The following is a 21,283-nucleotide window of genomic DNA, read 5'->3' on the forward strand; positions in this document are numbered from 1 at the left end:
GGTGAAAGCTGTTTACGAAGCAGTTAATTAAATCCATAGATTCCCTCCCTCATTCCACGACTGCCTCTCCCCCACCGCAGTGTGAGGTGGGAGATCTGTCCTCAGGGGAAGGCAAAGAGAGGTTGTCTGATCTGGGAGACACCAGGCACAGTTAGGGGTGAGGAGACTCTCCTGAAGGGGGTAGATGACGTGAATGTTTACACACTGAGGAATAAGGCAGTTAAAGCCTCTACCTGTGCTAGGCTGGTTAACCAGGCTCTTGCCTCCCAGCAGGATGCTGGACTATCTATCGTGTGTGTGTGTGTGTGTGTGTGCGCGCGCGCGCGTGTGTGTGTGTGAGCACCAAGGCCACAAAACTGGGTCAAGACAGAATTTTTTTGTAAACTATATTGCAGAGATATGGAAGAAAGTATATTCATAAAAGAAGAATGGGATAATATGAAAAAGCTGCATTGAGAGGATTTTTAAAAAGATATTGGAAATTAAGACTTTTCAAAAATGCAAATTCGAGATAAAACTGGAAATCTCCCAGAGCAAAAAGACAAAAAGATGACAAATAAAACACGGAATTGGAGATCCAAGGCAGAAGAGAGGTGAGGGGAACCTCATGAGACAATGAAGAGAGACCCCAGAATGACAGGTGTGCACCTGGGAGCTTTTGTGAAGATGAAGTTGATAGGATGTTTGATGGAAAGGAACATTTTGGGAAGGGATCTGGACAATTAGCAGAGAGTTTGGGATTGAATTAGTCATAGCCACACAGAAAAGGAGGCAATTTTTTTTTTTTTTTTTTAAAGAAGAAGGGCACCTGGGTGGCTCCGTCGGTTAATGTCCGACTTCAGCTCAGGTTGTGATCTCGCAGTTTGTGGGCTCCAGCCCCACATTAGGCTCTGTGCTGACAGTTCAGAGCCTGGGGCCTGCTTTGGATTCTGTGTCTCCCTCTCACTCTGCCCCTCTCCCACTCATGCTCTGCCTGTCTCTGTCTCAAAAATAAACATTAAAAAATTAAAAAAAAAAAAAAAAGAAGATAGTTGTTAATATTGGGGAGGAAGATTTTTCCTATACCTTTTTAGATTCTTTTGGCTGGTCAAAGAATTACATTGGCATGAGATTAACCGGAGAAAATCAAATGTAATTACACATATATGGTGAATCCATATAAACACTAGAGATTCCAAAGACAGGCAAAATGAGGTATATGTCATCCTGAACTAAGGAGAGGGGGCAGGAGTCTGGGATGAAAGAGTAAATGTTTGATAAGCAAATGTTTGCAGGGCCACTCAGAAACACTGGAACATAAGGAGGAGTTTTAACAAACAGACTTTGCTAAGTTCCTTCCTTGTCTACTACACCTATTTTATATTATACTGTAGATATCTATGGTGATACTTCCCTTTCTGGAGCAGGTCCTCTATCTAAATTCTTCTAGACAGGGGAAAGGTCAAGGTTCTTCCTGAGCCTTCTGTTTCTTTAAAATACTGAGGCTAAAAGAATCTGCATGCCAAGGAGACACATTTGACGGTGGCAAATTTTGCTCCTCTACATTAATTTGGGGAAGAACTCATAGCTATAATGGTTCAGGATCTGCTCTGAACAGCAGAAGTCCCACTGGCATAAATACTGAAACTGATGTGAAATACAACTAACTGACCTGGAGACAGGGGAGAAGAAAGGAAGTGTAAATGTGTGGGCTGGGGCTAAGGGAGGATTAGACCTAATTCTCATCTTTCATAGAAGAAAAATAACTAATGCCTTAGTCTGGAAATGAAGCAATGGTACTACAATCTTGCTAATTGGAGATATAGAGGCAAATACAAAAGAACCAACTAAGAAACAACTAAAAAAACATAGCTGACACCAAAGGAGGAATAATTGGGGAGGGGGGAAGCATGGGGAAAGTGGTCTAAGACTATTTTCTGTGTAACTTGGTGACTTGACTTTTCAAAATAAATAATACATACACTTGACAAAAAGGAAAACAATGAAATATGGGGATCTATTTGCAAGAGCAAAAAATGTTTACTCTAAACTGAAGCAACTTATTAATATAAAGTTTAGAATTTTTTAAGTAAAGAAAGAATCCACTGGCTAACACCAAAGTGAGTCAAATTTCTCACCTTAAGCAGGTGGGATTATTTAATTTCTGTAAGCAACTCATGACACATTTTTGAAAGAATGGTAATAATGACATGAACTATCTGTAGGAAATGCAAGTTGTGCACACAGAAAGCATACTTTCTACCAGTGCTTTTTACAGAACTAAAAGACATCTTTGTAAAGGCCAATTTTCATATTTCAGTATATACATAAAATATGACAGCTTTTAGAAGGTTTCAACCTTGGGGGCACCTGGGTGGCTTAGTCACTTGAGCATCCTACTTCAGCTCAGGTCATGATCTCACGGTTTGTGAGTTCGATCCCCACATCAGCTTGCTGCTGTCAGCACAGAGCCTGCTTTGGATCCTCTGTCCCCCTCTCTCTGCCCCTCTTCCACTTGTGCTCTCCCAAAAATAGAAAATAAATTTAATAAATAAAGAAGTTTCCAACCTTGAAAGAAAACTTCTCCCAGTCGAGGTAAAAAATGATTTCAGGCTTTCAGAGTTAGAAGGGCCAGACCATTTGAACCATGAGTCTCCCAGTCAGGATTTGGGAATCTTATGTCTTTGACCAAACTTTCTTTGAAGAACCTTAGAGCAAGCATGGTATACCAGTCATGCTCCAGAGCAGATGAAACTAAAGCTTTTCTTTTTTCCCTTTGGATACAGGTATTCTCAAGACTTACATGTTGTTGTTGTTTTTTTGTTTGTTTGTTTGTTTTTAATTTTTTTTAACATTTATTTATTTTTGAGACAGGGAGAGACAGAGCATGAACAGGGGAGGGTCAGAGAGAGGGAGACACAGAATCTGAAACAGGCTCCAGGCTCTGAGCTGTCAGCACAGAGCCCGACGTGGGGCTCGAACTCACGGACTGCAAGATCATGACCTGAGCCGAAGTCAGCCGCTTAACCAACTGAGCCACCCAGGCGCCCCAAGACTTACATGTTAAACTGGGTTTTGGATTGATGGTCTCCCCTCCTCACACCCTACATTCATTGCCTTTAGTTCAGAGATGTCCAGTCTACCCCCACCAGCCATATTGTTACCACCTGTCTTTTCTGAGCGCAGCCGTCACTCTCTGAATGGCCTCTTCCCTTCCCGTCCCCATGCTGCTCCCCACCCCCACACCCTGCAGACACACACCTGGCATCTGGGACTATTTCTCAGACAAGTTGCTCATGGAACAAGATTGAGAAACTCTTTAAGATGATCTCCTTCCTTCTCCCTTAAACCTGAGACTTCCTCCAGAACCGTAAGAATACAGTGCCAGTTCTGGGCTTTGTCTGCCTCCTCATATCCAGACCTGATAACTTTCTAATTCCTTAAGACTTAAAGCTCCCTCCACAAATTCGTAAGGGCTATTTGAAAGTCTCTGAACATCAGCATTCCATGTATGAGCCCAAGGGCCAAGCGCTCTTGTGTTTTCAGGGAGGTTTCATCATTTGGGAAGAAGATCTATGTTCCCTGCATGCCTATGTAAGTGATACATTCTTAAGGAATACCCAAGAGATACAGGGGAAAAAAATAACCAAAGAACTCCATTTCTTTACAATAGAAAATGTTTGAAGAAAGGATGGCCACAGCGTGGGGAAAGCGACCATGCCTGTTTCTTGAGGAGTTTGCACTTTGGAAATGAGACTAGAGATAACATGGCAGGCAGAGGGGAGAGATAGAGGTTGCTTTCAGTCCAAACACACTGGAGTCCTGGAAATGCATTCCTTCCTGGCTGTGGGAGTGAAGATGAGGGTAAGATGGCTGTCCTCTGAGTCAGCTCACAGGGGCTTGGCTGGCTTCCGCTGTGTTCTGGAGTGGATTAATTGTGGACTCTGCTAAACCAAGGCAGCTCCAAGCATTCAAGGGGGGTAGGGTGAGGTAGAATCCCCTACTTGACTGCATTGACCAGCTTGGAGGTTTCTTAGCAATTCTGAGTTCAGTGTGTTCCTAAAGGCAACCCAAAGCTTTTCCTTCCCCAAGTGACCAAGGCACACACTGACCAACATGTCACATGTGATAAGAACACAGAAACGGTTTTATCCAGGAACTGAATACTAACTGAACAACAACATTCTCCATCCTAGAATCCTGCTGGGCTGAACTGGGTCATCTGCAAATTTTGAAGTATCCCACCAAGGCTTGCTCACCTCCTCAAGCCCGATCTAGGCACTGATTCCACAGCCACCTCTCCAGGTGGCTGCCAGCTCAGGACAGGAACACCTTCGGAGTGCAGAGAAGTACATTCCTCCCCGCATAAATGGGTGCAGAGCGGATAACACAGTGTAGGACGGCGGAAGCGCTGACAGTTGTTTTTAGCATTGCTCATCCATCAAAAACTCTCTTGAAACCTACACTCAGTTCCTACCTTTCCTCTTCTTCCTGCCCCAAATGACTAACAATAGGAAGTGAGGCAAAACTTTTAGTGTAGGAATAAATGGGATTTTATTTTTAATGGAATATAAAATGGTTATAATCCCTGTAAACTTTTAAAGTCATCCCATCAGGAGGAAATGGTAAATTATATTACCCTCACTTTAAAATAATAAGTCAAATAATTCCCAACCCTAATAGCTACCTGTCTTAGTCTGTTTGGACTGCTCTAACAGAATACCATAGACAGGGTGTGGCTTATAGGCAATAGACATTTCTCACTGTTCTGGAGGCTGGGAAGTCCAAGATCTAGGTGCCAGCAGATTCATTGTCTGTCCATGGACCGCCATGTTCTCACTGTGTCGTCACATGGTGGAAGGGGGCAGGAAGCTCTCTTTTGTAAGGGCACTAATCCCACACATGAGGGCTCTGTGACCTAATCACCTCCCAAAACCTCCACCTTGTAATATCATCACAATGGGAGTTTGATATTGACATATGAATTTGGGGGGACACAAACATTCAGTCTATGGAACGTTCTTAGAAGAGTCTTACAAGGATTGATTAATTAACTGAGATACTATTAGTTTCTTCCTCTCGGTAGTCCAAAAGAACAGAAACATTTCCTTCAGCAAACCACTGGCATAGGTTTCTATGAAGACTGAATAAGAAGGGACCACTATCCTAACATGGTACTGATATTTGGGATAATCATTTTGTGATAATCTTTTATTGTTTTGCCATAGTGAAAAAAATAATATATTAGAGTTGTGCATGATTTTAGACTTATACCACTGTACTGTCTGTGTGATAATCCATCTGTGTGTATTCTTGTACCTCTTTCTTCATTTTTTTTTTCTTTCTTTTAAGTTTACTTATTTTGAGAGAGAGCACAGAGAGAGGCAGAGATAGAGGGAAAGAGAGAGAATCCCAAGCCGGCTCTGTGCTGTCAGTGCAGGCCCGACACGGGGCTCGATCTCACAAACCATGAGATCATGACCTGAGCCAAAACCAAGACTCAGACGCCTAACCAACAGAGCCACCCAGGAACCCCATCTCTTCGTTCACTTTCATGAGCGTCATATTGCATCATATGTGTAAGCCACTTTCCCCATCTACTGCAGGAAGACATGAAGCTGCTTCTAGTTTAGGGTCATTACAAGCAATGGGTCAGGAATATTCTTATATATGGCTCTAGGAGCACAAGTTTCTCTAGGGCAATGCCCTTTGGTAGAACTTTCTGCAATGATGGAAATGTTCTACATCTGTGTTGGCCAATTCAGTGGCCACCAGCCACATGTGGCTATTGGACACTGAAGTATGACCAGTCCCACTGAAGAACTTAATTTTTATTTATTTCATTTTACTTAATTTAAACTTAAATAGTCACCTGCAGCCTAGAGGCAACTATTGGACGGCACAAGTCTAAGAGATATACACAATAGTGGCATTTCATAGTGGTTCAGACCCTTAGCATGTCTGCACATCATTTCCAGAGCTTCCTTGTGGGGAAATAGGTTCAAGAATTCCTTATACTTTTATAAAAAGTTTAGACATTAAGTAGGAAAAAAAGCTTAGGGCGGAGAGCCGCCACCACAGGGCAAAAGCGCCCAAGGTTAGCTAGCGAGACATTATAATGGGATCACAAGTAACTTGTTATATCACCTGCAGGAAATTACTTTCCATCTGGCACCAATATACTATTGTCCTTTGATCACAAACTCCACCTGCCCCCCAGACCCTTTGCTTCTTACACACAAGTTAATGATTACTATCTGATTGTTTTCTTCACATTCACCACATGTGTAAGATACTGAGAGCTCAATAAATACAGAGACGAAACCCCCTGTTTGGGCCTCTTGGTCTCCTCCCGGACATTAGTCTCCCTTGTATTCAATTCTGCGTCTGCTCTCTTGGACAAGAGAGAACTCCAGACTCATAGTCTGCAACACTTCCTAACTGGTTTCCGTGCCATGACCTCTCTGCTTCCCAATCTATTCTGTGCCACGCTGCACTGAAACACCACTTCCGTTAGCTGGTTGCTCCAGCACTGTCACGGTCTGCCTGTGGGATGGGTGCAGGGTATACAACCCTCTGGTACTCAGGTCCATTGTTTCTGGAGTTCCTGAGACTTCAGTGAGGTGATGCATATGATGTCTTTGAGCAGCATACACAGTAAGTGCTCACTAAGTGGTTGCCAACATTACTCTAATGGCTTTACTGATTAAGTCAACATTTCTCCACTCAGAGAAGGCCTTTTCCAACATGGTTCCATCTTACTTCATGTGCCCTCGCTAGGCACACACTGTTGACTGCCTACCCAATGCCATTTCCTCTTTCCCCTTGAGAGAACCCCAAGTGCATCCCAGTAATACATCTTCCTCTGGGTGGTGGCCGTGTGCTTCAGGGGAAGTGGCCCATCCCTAATCCCAAGGGGAGAACCACAATTAGTCCTAGCCATCCTGGACCAGTCATTTGCAGTGCAATGCAATTTGCATGAAAATCTGCAAGGAGACCTCTGATAGATGTATTCTTAGCTAATAAAAAGAATAACGGGGAGGGGTGTCCTTTTTTTCTACCTCTGGATATTGTCATGAGAATGCGATTGCTCTGGTGATGGCAGGATAGAGTACCATAAAGAACCGGGTCCTGGATGAAGACCTTGGACTGCCAAGTTATCCAGCCAGGATGGGCCTGCCTCTAAACATGGGTGTAAGATAATGAATGCACTAGCCCTGTTCAGGGCTTCTTTTCAGCAGGTACACACCTGTTGTCATATTCGTTGTCAGCATATTGAAATACGTCTGTGCTGCTTTGTTAATAGCATTGTCCCGAGCCTCCTGAGTGTCTCAGTACCACCCCAGCCCCTCATTCCTCCCCTAGAATTTGCTAGGCTTTCCCTTATCCCCACACAATGGGTAAATACTGGCCATAGCAGAGGCCTCCAGGACCCTACTCCATCACCACAGCCAGGGGCCATTCTCGTTATAGTATTAAAATCCATGCTGAAACTGGTATAACGTTAAAAAATCAATTTTGTCTTTATTGTTTACACCACATGGGGCAGGGATTACTGTTACTTGCAACCCAAAGCATGCTAATGGACTCTTTCCTGCCAATCAGAGCAAGCCTTTCTAGGATGGCTCTTTGCCACGTAGCTCAGCTTTTCACCTTCCTACCCCCAAACTAACCCATCCCTTGATCTATTTCCAAGCCATACCCAACCACTCCAATCCATACAGTTTGCTCCTCACTCCATACGCCTATAGCATATTGCCTATACCACACAATGTGGCTCTTAAAAAGGCTTGCATTATTTCCCAATTGTTCCGTGTAGGAGTACACATGCACGTGTGTGTTTTATTCCATAAGGAAACAGTAACATTAAGGGCAGGAGCTGAAGTATAACCCTTGTCTATCCCCCAGTAGCATAACATCTGTAAGCTTACAATGATATTTAAATTAGAAAAAGAAAGACTCCATGAATAATATGGCTACTGTTGATTTTCATTGGCTATTTATTCACAGGGGGCTTGTTTTTATTTTATATTTTTGGTGGGGGAATGGGCATTTGGAAAATAAATCTAAGGTATACAAGTCAAAATGGACTCTGAGCTCTCAAACCTCCCTTGTGACCTCAGTGCACATTTCTTTTTTTTCTTTTTCAACGTTTACCTCAGTGCACATTTCATGTGGTCAAAGCCTCTCTAAGAATGCAATATGAAAGATCTATAAACCAGAGCCCAAGGAAGCCTCCGGATAGCGTTTCATTCTGTTGTTCTACTTAAACAAAACAAAACAAAACAAAACAAAACCCAACACCACAAAACCCAGAGCAGACTCGCAGGCAGCTAAGAGGCTTGTCAGGGATCTGGGGAACCAACCTTGGAGCAGCCTGGCTGTTCCCCTGGGTCGGCAGTCAAACCGTTGCAACTTTGCCCTCAGAACTAGAGCAGAGTGTTGGCAATCACATCTACAGCTTTCTGCTTTCCCATGGACTTCTTGGAACTGTGACCGAGAGCATCTAAAATCCCTTCAAGAACGGGCACCTGGGTGGCTCAGTCGGTTAAGCATCCGACTTCAGGTTGTGATCTCCCAGTGTGAGGGTTTGAGACCCACATCAGTCTCTCTGCTGTCAGCTTGGACCCTGCTTGGGATCCTCTGTCCCCTTCTCTCTGCCCCTCCCCCACTTGCTCGTGTGCTCTCTAACAATAAACATTAAAAAAAAGATTAAAGTGGGGAGTGGGGGAGAGGGGAAAATGGGTGATGATCATTGAGGGCACTTGTTGGGATGAGCACTGGGTGTTGTATGTAAGCCAATTTGACCATAAATTATATTTATTTAATTTGTATTTATTTATATAAAAATATAAAAAATAAACCATACTCTAACCTAGGGGAAAAAAAAGATTAAAATAAAATAAAATCCCTTCAAGAACAGGCCATGAGAAAGTGGACCTCGTTTCCACATCCAGGGCATAGATTCTGTGAGAGCCCTCCCCTAAGCTGGGGACAACAACCACGGCCAGGAGGAGCCCTGAGGCTCCTTCAAGTGCCTGGATCTCTGAACCTTCCTCGCCAGCTTCAAGGAGATGACCTGATTGATGGAGGGGAGCAGGAACACCAAGAGTGGCTGGAGAGGCCAGACTGCCAAAGCCAAGACTGCCTGATCCTCACCCACCCCCACCCACTTAGGGGGCAAGCCAAGCTGTGTGGGGCTGGCCTCTGTCTGCAGTCTGAATGTCCATAAGCACTGGCTGGGAGACCAGATGGATCCCGCACCACCAGTTCACAGGCACCGGGAATCGCCCTCCTCACTGGCCCTTGTTGTCTGCAAACACGTGGGTTTCCACTGTGCATGGGCGGTGCCTGGGCTGCCTCCATGTGACCATGGCACACGCCTGGGCAGCGCCCACGCCTGTCCTCTGACGGCAGTATCCAAAGCACCCCTAGTTCATCTGATTCTCCACTCCGGCCCGGGGCCCCCCCCATCTCAAAACACATGGTTGTGGAAAACAGACTCCTGCACTCACTGGGCTGCTGATACCGGCTGGCACATCACCCATCATGAGGGCCCAGGGGAGGTGGCTGGACCAGAGAGAGTCCACCAGGGCTGGGCCAGGACTCCCTTGGGCTTGAAGATTAGAAGCTGCTGAAATCTCAAACCCGAAATACAGCCATTCAGAGATCTTTTCTGCACTTGCCTTCTTGTCGGGGCTTGTTCTTTCTTTGTTACAAAAATGTTCTCCCTTTGTTAAGATGGTTGAAGGATTTTTTTCCCTTTTTTCTCCAGGACTGCCTTGTCTGCAGCAAGCTGGTCTAGTCAGAGAGCTAGATTTCCACCTTTGTGACACCTTTAGGAACTTGGATTCACTCTGAAGAGCTGTCCCCAGAGAATCCGATCTTCATTGCCCACCCCCTGACTCCAGAGGCAGGAGCATTTAAGCCCACAGTGGCCTATCCCAGGGACTCAGATACACTCCCCAAGGTCTAAAGGATCTCTGAGAGCTGCTGGGATGGTGAATCCAGCTAATGCTCAGGACTGCTCACTGCCTTTTTGGTGAGGACACTTGCTGCCCTGGCAGGCACAGGCTAAAAGCAGCGAACATAATGTGTACTCATTCGTAAGCTGGAGAAGAAGCAGTGAAACTAGTTCAGGGTGGAAGGTGAAATCTTAACCAAAAGTGAGCTTTCCAACAAAAGGGAGAGCTACTGGCTTTCTTCCCTTCCACTGAGCTGAGCAATTACATGTGCCAGAAAATAGCCATGACCTAAAACAAACAGCCAAAAAGCAAAACCAAAAGACAGCCAAAAGAACCCAACCCATGTTTCTACCGGAGAATCCTAATTAAAACCTGGCCTGCCTGCCCAGAGGAACTCTGGGGTCCCGAGGTGGAGTGACATCCATTGCTCAGTGATTCACAGCCATAGCCCCACAGCCCACCCTATGGGATGAGCACGCACTCCTTCACCTAACTGGGAAGGCCAGCTTCTCCGAGTCAGGTGCTAGGTGTGGGTGCAAGCTCCCTGAAACAGCTCCACCTTGACCCAGGAGCAGCACACTGAGATCCCATGCCCCACATAGGGAGAGGTTTCCCAACAGGATGAGCAGGTCCTGAGAGCTAACCGACTCCTCCCGCTGTTTTAAGTGAGGGCAGGGCCGGCCCCAGGTAAAACTGTGAAGTCAGTAAGTTTGACTTTTGGACTTCTCCACCCTCCCTGTTCTGCAAACTCCTCACTTCCCACCACACCCCGTTGAACATTGCACTGCCCTCTACCTCATTCAGGTCTGCTCAACAGAAATTAGCCTTTTACAATTTGGGGTGAATATGTCTCGAAATAAAATGCCTCATCTGCTCTTAAAAACTTATTTCCAGGGGCGCCTGGGTGGCTCAGTCGGTTAAGCGTTTGACTTCAGCTCAGGTCATGATCTCGTGGTTCGTGGGTTCGAGCCCCACGTTGGGCTCTGAGCTGGCAGCTCGGAGCCTGGAGTCTGCTTCGGATTCTGTGTCTCCCTGTCTATCTGCCCCTCCCTTGCTCATGCTCTGTCTCTCTCTGTCTCAAAAAAAAATTTTTTTTTTTAATTTATTCCCAGAAGACAGTTGGTTGGTCAGTGATCCCCCCATATGTCAAGGGCTGTGCCATGGACTCCATGACCCCTTGCTCTGGAGTTCTTGGTTTTGAAGTTCCAAATTATCCTGTTTATAAAATAAAACATTCATTTTGGAAGAGGGTGACAGAGCAGTAATGTGGCGCTGCAAGTAAACTTGCATTCGAATTTCCTAGAATTCTGAGGGGAAACCGGCATTGATTATTTCCTACTTGTCAAGCATTGAACTTTCACTGACATTTGATTTCCATACCATCCTCATTTCAAATGAAGGAACAAGTTCAGAAAGTTCAGTTTGCCCATGTTGATCCCGCTAGTGAACACTGGAGGTGGAATTAGAACCAGTCAGAATTTGTCTGACTTGTAAGTCCTGTACTTAGGGATGGAAGAGACCTTAGCAACCTCCTGGTCTAGCCTCCTCATTATGGAGCTGAGGAGAAAAGGGCTTATGTCAAATGGCTTCCCCAAGCTCACTGATCCTCTGCCCAACAGCTCAGGAAATTCAGCTAGGCAACAAGTGTATGTATATATATATATCTGCCCATAGGTTTTGCTATAATAACTTCTCCCTTCCTCCGAATGGCTTTGCTCTTTTTATTGACAGTATTGCAATATGCTGCTTACTGAAACCGTTTAAAAATTCTTCGTAGATGAGGTATAAATAAAATAAGGAGGAATATCAGATCCTGGACGAGAGTTCAGTTTCTTAATTTAAATGTGGGACCTTTTCAGTTACAGCATGTGGCCATCTACCAACACCTGCATAAGTGTTGACAATACTATACATGAAGTGGCTATCCTACACACACTGTGGCAGTCTTTTATAACTTCATGTATGCTCCCCTAGTATAGTTCACATTTTCTAAGAAAAATCCTTACCCTCTATCCTTCATTTTAAATGGAATGGCACCTTTTAGAAACCAAAGGAGAAAAGTGACCAATACTTATTTTTTTTTTAATAAACATTTATTTTGAACTATGTGACTTACTACATTAATCCTCACTGCAGTATAAGGGATACTATTATCTTACAATTTTCAAGCAAAGATCCTGCCACACTGTCCTCACCAGCAACAGACATTAAAACACAATTATGATGGAGGCATCTGGGTGGCTCAGTCAGTTAAAGCATCTGACTTTGGCTCAGGTCATGATCTCATGGTTGGTGAGTTTGAGCCCTGCATCAGGCTCTGCGTTGACAGTGCAGAGCCTGCTTTGGATCCTGTCTCCCTCTCTGCCCCTCTCCAGCTCTCACACACACTGTCTCTCAGAAATAAACTTTAAAAAAAGTTAAAAAACAAAAACAAAAACAATTATGATGGTCCACAAGGGAACCTGGGCATGGGCATGGGCATGACTGCCTGGAATATTAATATTACTTGGTGGTCATTTAAAACTTTCCAAAAAAGTTTTTAGCAGGAATTTATTATTAACTAGAAAACAAAATTCACATGGATTTTTTTTTTTTAAGCTAAAACAAGAGATTTGAAAGAAATGTCATGCCTGGAAATAGAGTGGAATGCAGTGTGGGGCCATGCTTTTCTGTCCCAGTGAGTACCTTCAGTAGAAAAGTTTGAGGAGTAAACTAACAAGCTAACAAAATACTGTTAGAAAAAACAAGTATTGGGGCACCTGGGTGGCTCAGTCAGTTAAGCGTCCAACTCCTGATTTCAGCTCAGGTCATGATCTCATGGTTTGTGGGATCGAGCCCCACATTAGGCTCTGCGCCTGCAGAGTACAGAGCCTGCTTGGGATTCTCTCTCTCCCTCTCTCTCTGCTTATCTCCAGCATGTGCACACACACACTCTCTCAAAAATAAACGTTAAAAAAAAAGAAAGAAAGAAACAAGTATTTAATGCCTCCTTATACTAATTTATTCTTAAGAAGCCCCATTTTTCTCTCTTGTATATATTATCTATTATCTATATTTAAGCCAAATGGAATGGCAATTTTACCTTCAGAAGTAATAAATATTCCTGAATATGAAACTTTAAAAACGTATTCATATACAAAATTTAGAATTTTCTACCCCACAAAAAATAGGTGCAATTAATTTTAATATGTTTTCTTTACACTTATATGTTTAATATATTTATTAAATTATTAAAATATATTTAATATATTTTCCAATATAATGCAGTCCCCCTACCCCTTATCTAGGGGAATATGTTCCAAGACCCCTAGTGGATGCCTGAAGCCACAGATACTACCAAACCCTGTATATATAATTTTTTCCTGCATATACTCACATAGGATAGTTTAATTTATAAATTAGACACAGTAAGATTGACAAAAACTAATAATGTAGAATAATGATAACATACTGTAACATAAGTTATGTGAATGTGGTCTCTCTCAAAATATCTTACTGTACTGTACTCACCCTTCTTGGGATATTTGATGATAAAATGTCATGTGAGGAGATGAAGCAAGGTGAATGATGTAGGCACTGTGACCTAGTGCTAGGCTGCTGTTGACCTTCTGAGGATACATCAGAAAGAGGATCATCTGCTTCTGGACCACGGTTGACCACAGGTAACTGGAACCACCGGTAAGAGGGAGCTACCGATGCAAAATATTATCATTGCAACATGGAATCAATATTAAAAAGTGACTAAGTTACTTGACATTCTTTTTTTCATATTAAGTTTTCAGAATCCAGTGTGTATTTTGCACTTTAATGATCCAGCCCAGCCACATGGCAAGGGCTCAGCAGTCACACGTGGCCTGTGGTTACCACCTGATGGCAGCTCTAGAATTCTGAGACCTCATCACTCAAACACTTTCACTTTCTAGAAGAAATTGAGGCCTAGAAAGAGAAAGTGAGTCTCAGCAAGTTAACAGCATGTCAGAGTCCCAATCTAAGGCTCTTCAAACGTCTGCTTCTGTGTGACTGTTACTCTTTTCTTGAAGTATGTGTGCTGTGTGCTGTTTTCAAGTAAAACAGCTCCTGATTAAATGAGCTACAACTTCTGGAAAAATGTTATTGAGTTATTTCTCCAGGAGTTCTTTAAGAGGATTAGTTCAAAGATCTGCCACCAAACATGCATCTGCCAACAGGATCCATTCATTTAATCCTTTTCTAAGGGGAACGTAGAGATGAACTTGACCAGTGTAGCAGAGTCTAAAAGTTCTGGCGATCAGCAGCCTAAATGGCCATTGATACAGCTTGTAGGACATGTTGATAATCAGAACTCAAGAGCACACCTCCCTCTAGAGGAGCAAACATTATTACAAGGACAATGAACACAAAATTAAAATGGCACACAGTAAGAAAAAGTTGCCTTGAGATTATGATTCATATAAAAAGCAAATCTGCCTTGTATGGTAACTGGCACCTTAAACCCATTTATTGTATCTTGAATAAACAAACTCTTTTAAGAGATGTAATTCTAGCCTGGTCCCTTGGTCTTTTTAAAATCACTGATGTGCTACACTTTTTAAAAATAATGAAATTGTAAAGAAGAAAATTTAGGACTACCTGGTCTGACTCCCTCAATCCACAGATGAAAAATCTCCCCCCAGAGGAAAGTGGCTTACCCACTCCTCCAGCCAAGAGAGAGAGATTGGGCTAGTGGCTCCTTTAGCCCCTCAAGCAAAGTTTGACAGTGTTTACATGCTGGGGGAGCAGGAGACAAGCTCCCAACATTACTGCCAATATTGGTACCATTTAATGAAAAACCAGGTTAGGCAAGACCAAATATGTAGTCAACAATCATGCCAATCTCCTGGGGATGGGGTATTCTTTTATGCGCTGTTGAGGGAACTGATCAGGATGGTGCCTCACTGTGGTAGTTTCTGAGCTTCTCAAGTGAGCAGAAGTCTTATTTAAACTCAGAACCATCCTCTATTTATTTAATTAATTTATTTAGGTTCCATGCCCAACAGGGCTTGAACCCATGACCCTGTGATCAAGACCTGCAGGGCGCACCTGGGTGGCTCAGTTGGTTGAACATCCGACTTTCAGCTCAGGTCATGATCTCACAGTTTGTGGGTTTGAGCCCCGCATCGGGCTCTATGCTGACAGCTCAGAGCCTGGAGCCTGCTTCAGATTGTGTGTGTGTCTCTCTCTCTGCCCCTCCCCTGCTCATGCTCTGTCTCTCTCTGTCTCAAAAATAAACATTTTTTTAAAAATTAAAAAAAAAAAAAAAAAAAAAAGACCTGAGCTGAGATCAAGAACTAGATGTTTAAGAGGAGGGGCCCAGATGGCAGAGCAGCATGGAAGTTTTCTGTTTCTCTCATCCCTGAAATGTAGCTAGATCAACACCAAACCATCTTGCACACCTAGAAAACTGATCTGAGGATTAACACAACAATCTGCACAACCTGAACCACAGAACTTGGCAGGTTGGTGGCGCAGAGAGGTGAACTGGGGGGGAGAGAAACCATGGAGGGTAGGGAGCTATTTTTGCTTGCAGAGAAAGGACAGACACAGAGGGGAGAGTACAGAAAAAGCACTCCTCCCCAAAGCAGCTGGAGAGAGAGAGAAAGAATGGAAACACCCATAAGGGACTGAACAAGAAAAGGAGGAGAGGGTTTAAATACCATTAGGACTCTATAAACAGGGCAGCACAAAGTCTGAAACTCTGCAGCTCAATACCTGGCAGAGTCCTAGTGGGAAGGGTGAATCCCCAGGAGCAGATAGTGAGGTCTGAGGGGTCCTCAGGCCACACAGGGAGAGGCAACCCCCTGCTAAGAGGACATTTAGTAGAGGCTGTGCAGCCATCCCATAGGCAAAGGTTCCAGTGGGCCCCGGAAAAGTGCCATGTTTGCTGGTGTTGGTACAAGGACGTTAAGGGGGAAGATTGACGCCAGATGTGTGTTGTGATTTACCATAATCCCTGAAATGCTGCTGCTACAAGATCCCTCGAACTTCTTCTGGGGTGGGCTGGCACCCAGCCACAGTCTCTGGGCATCTGTAGCAGCACAGTTGCATGAACATTCCTCAGGGCGGGCCGGCACCCGGCCGTTGCTCAACGAGACCCTCCCCCAGAGGGTCAGAGTAGGTCAAAGCTGCAGGGCCCTCAGAAGTGAAGGGTTTAGAAACACAGACCCATCTGAGATAATACTCAAGAGGGAGGTGCCACCTGGCAGGCTGACAAGTTGGTCACAGACAGTGTAGAAGTGGGAAGTGGATGGAAGCTAGAGACAAAGGAGAGGTACTTGATTGCCGGTCGGGGAGAGCACGGAGTTCTGATACTAGAGACTAAGTAGCCGGGTGATGACATTTTCACCCCTCTTGCGCATGCACCTACAAGCGTCACAGCAATTCAACCCAGTAAACTAAGCAGCAACATCTGGCAGAGAATGGAGCCGTTACATCAAGCTCTGTCCAGCTGTGCCAACCGTGCTCTAGAGGAACACAAGTCTCTCCACCTGCTTAGTTTATGAACTATAAAGTACTTCATAGTTTGACTTCTAGGGGAAACTGGATGTAATTTCAATTGTATTTCATTCTGTTCACTGGTCCATCTATTCAATTTTTTGTCTTTTTCTTTTCGTTTCTTATTTGTGAATACATAAAGAGAAACTTATTTTTATTTTCCATTTTTTTTAAACGCTTATTTACTTTTGAGAGAGACAGATAGACAGACAGAGCATGAGCGGGGGAGGGGCAGAGAAAGAGGGAGACACAGATCCAAAACAGGCTCCAGGCTCCGAGCTGTCAGCACAGAGCCCGACACGGGGCTCAAACTCACAAACCGTGAGATCATGACCTGAGCCGAAGCCAGACACTCAACCAACTAAGCCACCCAGGTGCCCCTATTTTCCATTTTATAAAAACATTTTTATTTAATTTTTTATACATTTATTTGTTTGTAAAATTTTTAATTCTATTTTGCTTTCATCATTTCATTTTATTCTATTTTATTGTATTTTTTTTAATTTCAAACGTTTTCCTACTTTTTCTTTTCTTTCCCTTTTTTCTCTATTCTACCAAGTTTCTTTCAACAACCAGACCAAAACACACAGGCGGTAGCATCCTTTGCTTGATTGTTTTGTGTCGTTTTTAATTTTTATTTTATTTTATTAATTCTTTTTCTTCCTCCAAAATGATAAAATGAAGGAATTCACCCCAAAAGAAAGAACAGGAAGAAATGATAACCAGGGCCTAAATCAACACAGATACAAGCAAGATGTCTGAACAAGAATTTAGAATCACGATATTAAGAATACTAGCTGGGTTGAAAAAAGTATAGAATCCCTTCCTGCAGAGATAAAAGAAGTAAAATCGAGTCAGGATGAAATTAAAAATGCTATAACTGAGATGCAATCTTGAATGGCTGCCATGGCTGCAAGGATGGATGAAGCAGAGCAGCGAATCAGCAATACAGAGGACAAACTTAAGATAAAGAGAGAGAAAAAGGGGTAGAAGGTTTATGTAAGCAAACCATAGCAGAAAACTTTCCTAATCTGGGGAAAGACACACACATCAAAATCCAGGAAGCAAAGAGAACTCCCATTAGATTCAACAAAAACTGACCACTGACAAGGCATACCATAGTCAAATTCACAAAATACACAGACAAGTAAGGAATCATGAAAGCAGCAAGGGGAAAAAAAAAAAAGTCCTTAACCTACAAGGGAAGACAGATCAGGTCTGCAGCAGACCTAACCACAGAAACTTGGCAGGCCAGAAAGGAGTGGCAGGATATATTCAATGTGCTGAATCAGAAAGATTTGCAGCCAAGAGTTCTTTACCCAGCAAGGCTGTCATTCAAATAGAAGAAGAGATAAAGAGTTTCCCAAACAAAAACTGAAGGACTTCGTGACCACTAAACTAGCCCTGCAAAAAATTTGATGTGTGTGTCTTTCCCCAGATTAGGAAAGTTTTCTGCTATGGTTTGCTTACATAAACCTTCTACCCCTTTTCTCTGAGGGGAGAAAAGACAAAACAAAACAAAAAAGACCAAAAGCAATAAAGACTAGAAAGGACCAGAGAACACGACCAGAAACTCCAACACTACAGGCAACACAATGGCAGTAAATTCATCATCTTTCAGTATTCACTCTAAATGTCAATAGACTAAACATTCCAATCAAAAGACAAAGGGTAAAAGAATGAATAAGAAACAAGATCCATCTATATGCTGTTTATAAGAGACCCATTTTAGACCTAAAGACACCTTCAGATTGAAAGTAAGGGTATGGAGAACCATCTATCATGCTACTGGTCGAAAGAAAGATGGAGTAGCCATACTTATATCACACAATCTAGATTTTAAAATAAAGACTATAACAAGAGCTGAAGAAGGGCATTATATCATAATTAAGGGGTCTATCCAGCAAGAAGACCTAACAATTGTAAACATTTATGCCTCCAATGTGAGTACCCAAATATATAAATCAATTAATCACAAATATAAAGAAACTCATTGACAACAATACCATAACAGTAAGGGACTTCAACACCCCACTTACAGCAATAGATCATCTAAGCAGAAAATCAACAAGAAAACAATGGCTTTCAATCACACATTGGACAGGATGGACTTAACCAATATAATCAGAACATTTCATCCTAAAGTAGCAGAATACACATTCTTCTCGAGTATACATGGAACATCCTCCAGAACAGAACACATACTGGGACACAAATCAGCCCTCGACAAGTACAAAAAGATTAAGATCATACCATGCACGTTTTCAGATGACAACATTATGAAACTTGAAATCAACCACAAGAAAAAATTTGGAAAGACAACATATACTTGGAGACTAAAGAACATCCTAGCCAATGAATGGGCTAACCAAGAAGTTAAAGGGGAAATTAAAAAGTACATGGAAGTCAATGAAAATGTTAACACCACAGCCCAAAAACTCTGAGACACAGAAGGCAGTCATAAGAAGGAAGTATAGAGCAATCCAGGCCTTCATTAAGAAGGAAAAAGGTCTCAGGTATACAACCTAATCTCACACCTTAAAGAGCTGGGGAAAAAAACCAGCAAATAAAACCCCAAACCAGCTGAAGATGGGAAATAATAAAGATTAGAGCAGAAATCAATGCTATCAAAATCAAAAAACCAGTAGAACAGATCAATGAAACCAGGAGCTGGTTCTTGGAAAGAATTAACAAAATTGATAAACCACTAGCCAGTTTGATCAAAAAGGAAAAGGAAGGGACCCAAATAAATAAAATGAAGAATGAAAGAGGAGAGATCACAACCAACACTGCAGAAATACAAACAATAATAAGAGAATAAAACGAGCAATTATATGCCAATAAGTTGGGCAAACTGGAAGAAATGGACAATTGCTAGAAACATAAACTACCAAAACTGAAATAAGAAGAAACAGAAAATTTGAACAGACCCATAACCAGTAAAGAAATTTGTATTAGTAATCAAAAATCTCGCAAAAAAGAAGAGTCCAGGACTGGATGGCTTTCCAGGGGAATTCTACCAAACATTTAAAGAACATTTAAAGAACATTCTTTTGAAGCTGTTCCAAAAAATAGAAATGGAGGGAAAACTGCCAAACCCATTCTATGAAGCCAGCATTATCTTGATTCCAAAACCAGACAAAGACCCCACTAAAAAGGAGAATTACAGACCAATTTCCCTGATGAACATGGATGCAAAAATCCCCAACAAGACACTAGCCAACCAATCCAACAATACATTAAAAGAATTATTCACCACGACCAAGTGGGATTCATACCTCGGATGCAGGGCTGGTTAAATATCCACAAAACAATCAATGTGATACATCACATCAATAAAAGAAAGGACAAGAACCACATGATCCTCTAAAAAGATGGAGAGAAAGCATGTGACAAAATACAGCATCCTTTCTTGATAAAAACTCTCAAGAAAGTAGGGATAGAAGGATCATACCTCAAGACCACAAAAGCCACGTATGAAAGACCCACCACTAATATCCTCAACGGGGAAAAACTGAGAGCTTTCCCCCTAAGGTCAGGAACGTGACAGGGATAGCCACTCTCACCACTGTTATTAAACACAGTATTGGAAGTCCTAGCCTCAGCAATCAGACAACACAAGGGAATAATAGCCATCCAAATCAGCAAGGAGAAGTCAAACTTTCACTCTTTGCAGATGACATGATACTCTATATGGAAAACCCAAAAGATTCTACCAAAAAACTGCTAGAATTGATCCATGAATTCAACAAATAATCAGGATATAAAATCAATGCACAGAAATCTGTTGCATTTCTATACACTGATAATGAAACAACAGAAAGAGAAATCAAGGAATCAATCCCATTTACAATTGCACCGAAAACCATAAAATACCTAGGAATAAACCTAACCAAAGAAGTGAAAAATCTATATGCTGAAAACTTTAGTAAACTCATGAAAAAACTGAAGAAGACACAAAAAAGTGGAAAAATATTCCATGCTCATGGATTGTAAGAATAAATATTGTTAAAATGTTGATCCTACCCAAAGCAATCTACATGTTCAATGCAATATATCAAAATAACACCAGCATTCTTCACAGAGCTAAAACAAACAATCCCAAAATGTGTATGGAACCAGAAAAGACCCCAAATAGCCAAAGCAATCTTGAAAAAGAAAACCAAAGCTGGAGGCATCACAATCCCAGACTTCAAGATGTGTTACAAAAATCACCAGGACAGTATGGTACTGGCACAAAAACAGATACTTAGAACAATGGAACAAAATAGAGAACCCAGAAATGGGCCCACAAATGTATGGCCAACTAATCTTCAACAAAGCAGGAAAGAATATCCAGTGGAATAAACACAGTGTCTTCAGCAAGTGGTGTTGGGACAACTGGACAGCGACATGCAGAAAAATGAACTGGGACCACTTTCTTGGAACTAGAGTGTATTATGTAAGCAAAATTAGAGAAAGACAAATATAACATGATTTCACTCATATGTAGAATTCAAGATACAAAACAGGTGAACATAAGGGAAGGGAAGCAAAAATAATATAAAAACAGGGAGGGGGACAAAACATCAGAGACTCAAATATAGACAACAAACAGAGGGTTGCTGGAGGGGTTGTGGGCAGGGGGGTTGGGCTATATGAGTAAGGGGCATTAAGGAAGACACTTGTTGGGATGAGCACTGGGTGTTATACATAGGGGATGAACCACTGGAATCTACTCCTGAAATCATTTTTGTACTATATGCTAACTTGGATATAAACTAAAAAATTAAAAAAAAAAAGAGTTGGACACTTAAGTGACTAAGCCACCAAGGTACCCCTCAAGTCAG

General features: G+C 42.5%; 1 protein-coding gene across 2 annotated transcripts in view; it reads right to left on the reverse strand.

The window, feature by feature from the left end:
* Positions 1-13,191: 13,191 nt before the first annotated feature.
* Positions 13,192-21,283, reverse strand: part of RIOK1 (RIO kinase 1) — a 41,857-nt gene continuing 33,765 nt past the window's right edge. For both annotated transcript variants that reach the window (XM_045057159.1, XM_045057160.1), the window contains exon 17: positions 13,192-13,633. In XM_045057159.1, coding sequence (XP_044913094.1) covers positions 13,451-13,633 — 183 coding nt within the window. In that variant the 3' untranslated portion in view covers positions 13,192-13,450. The remainder of the gene's footprint in view (positions 13,634-21,283) is intronic.

This window comes from Felis catus, chromosome B2 (genome assembly GCF_018350175.1).
Source record: "Felis catus isolate Fca126 chromosome B2, F.catus_Fca126_mat1.0, whole genome shotgun sequence".
Lineage (NCBI taxonomy): Eukaryota > Metazoa > Chordata > Mammalia > Carnivora > Felidae > Felis > Felis catus.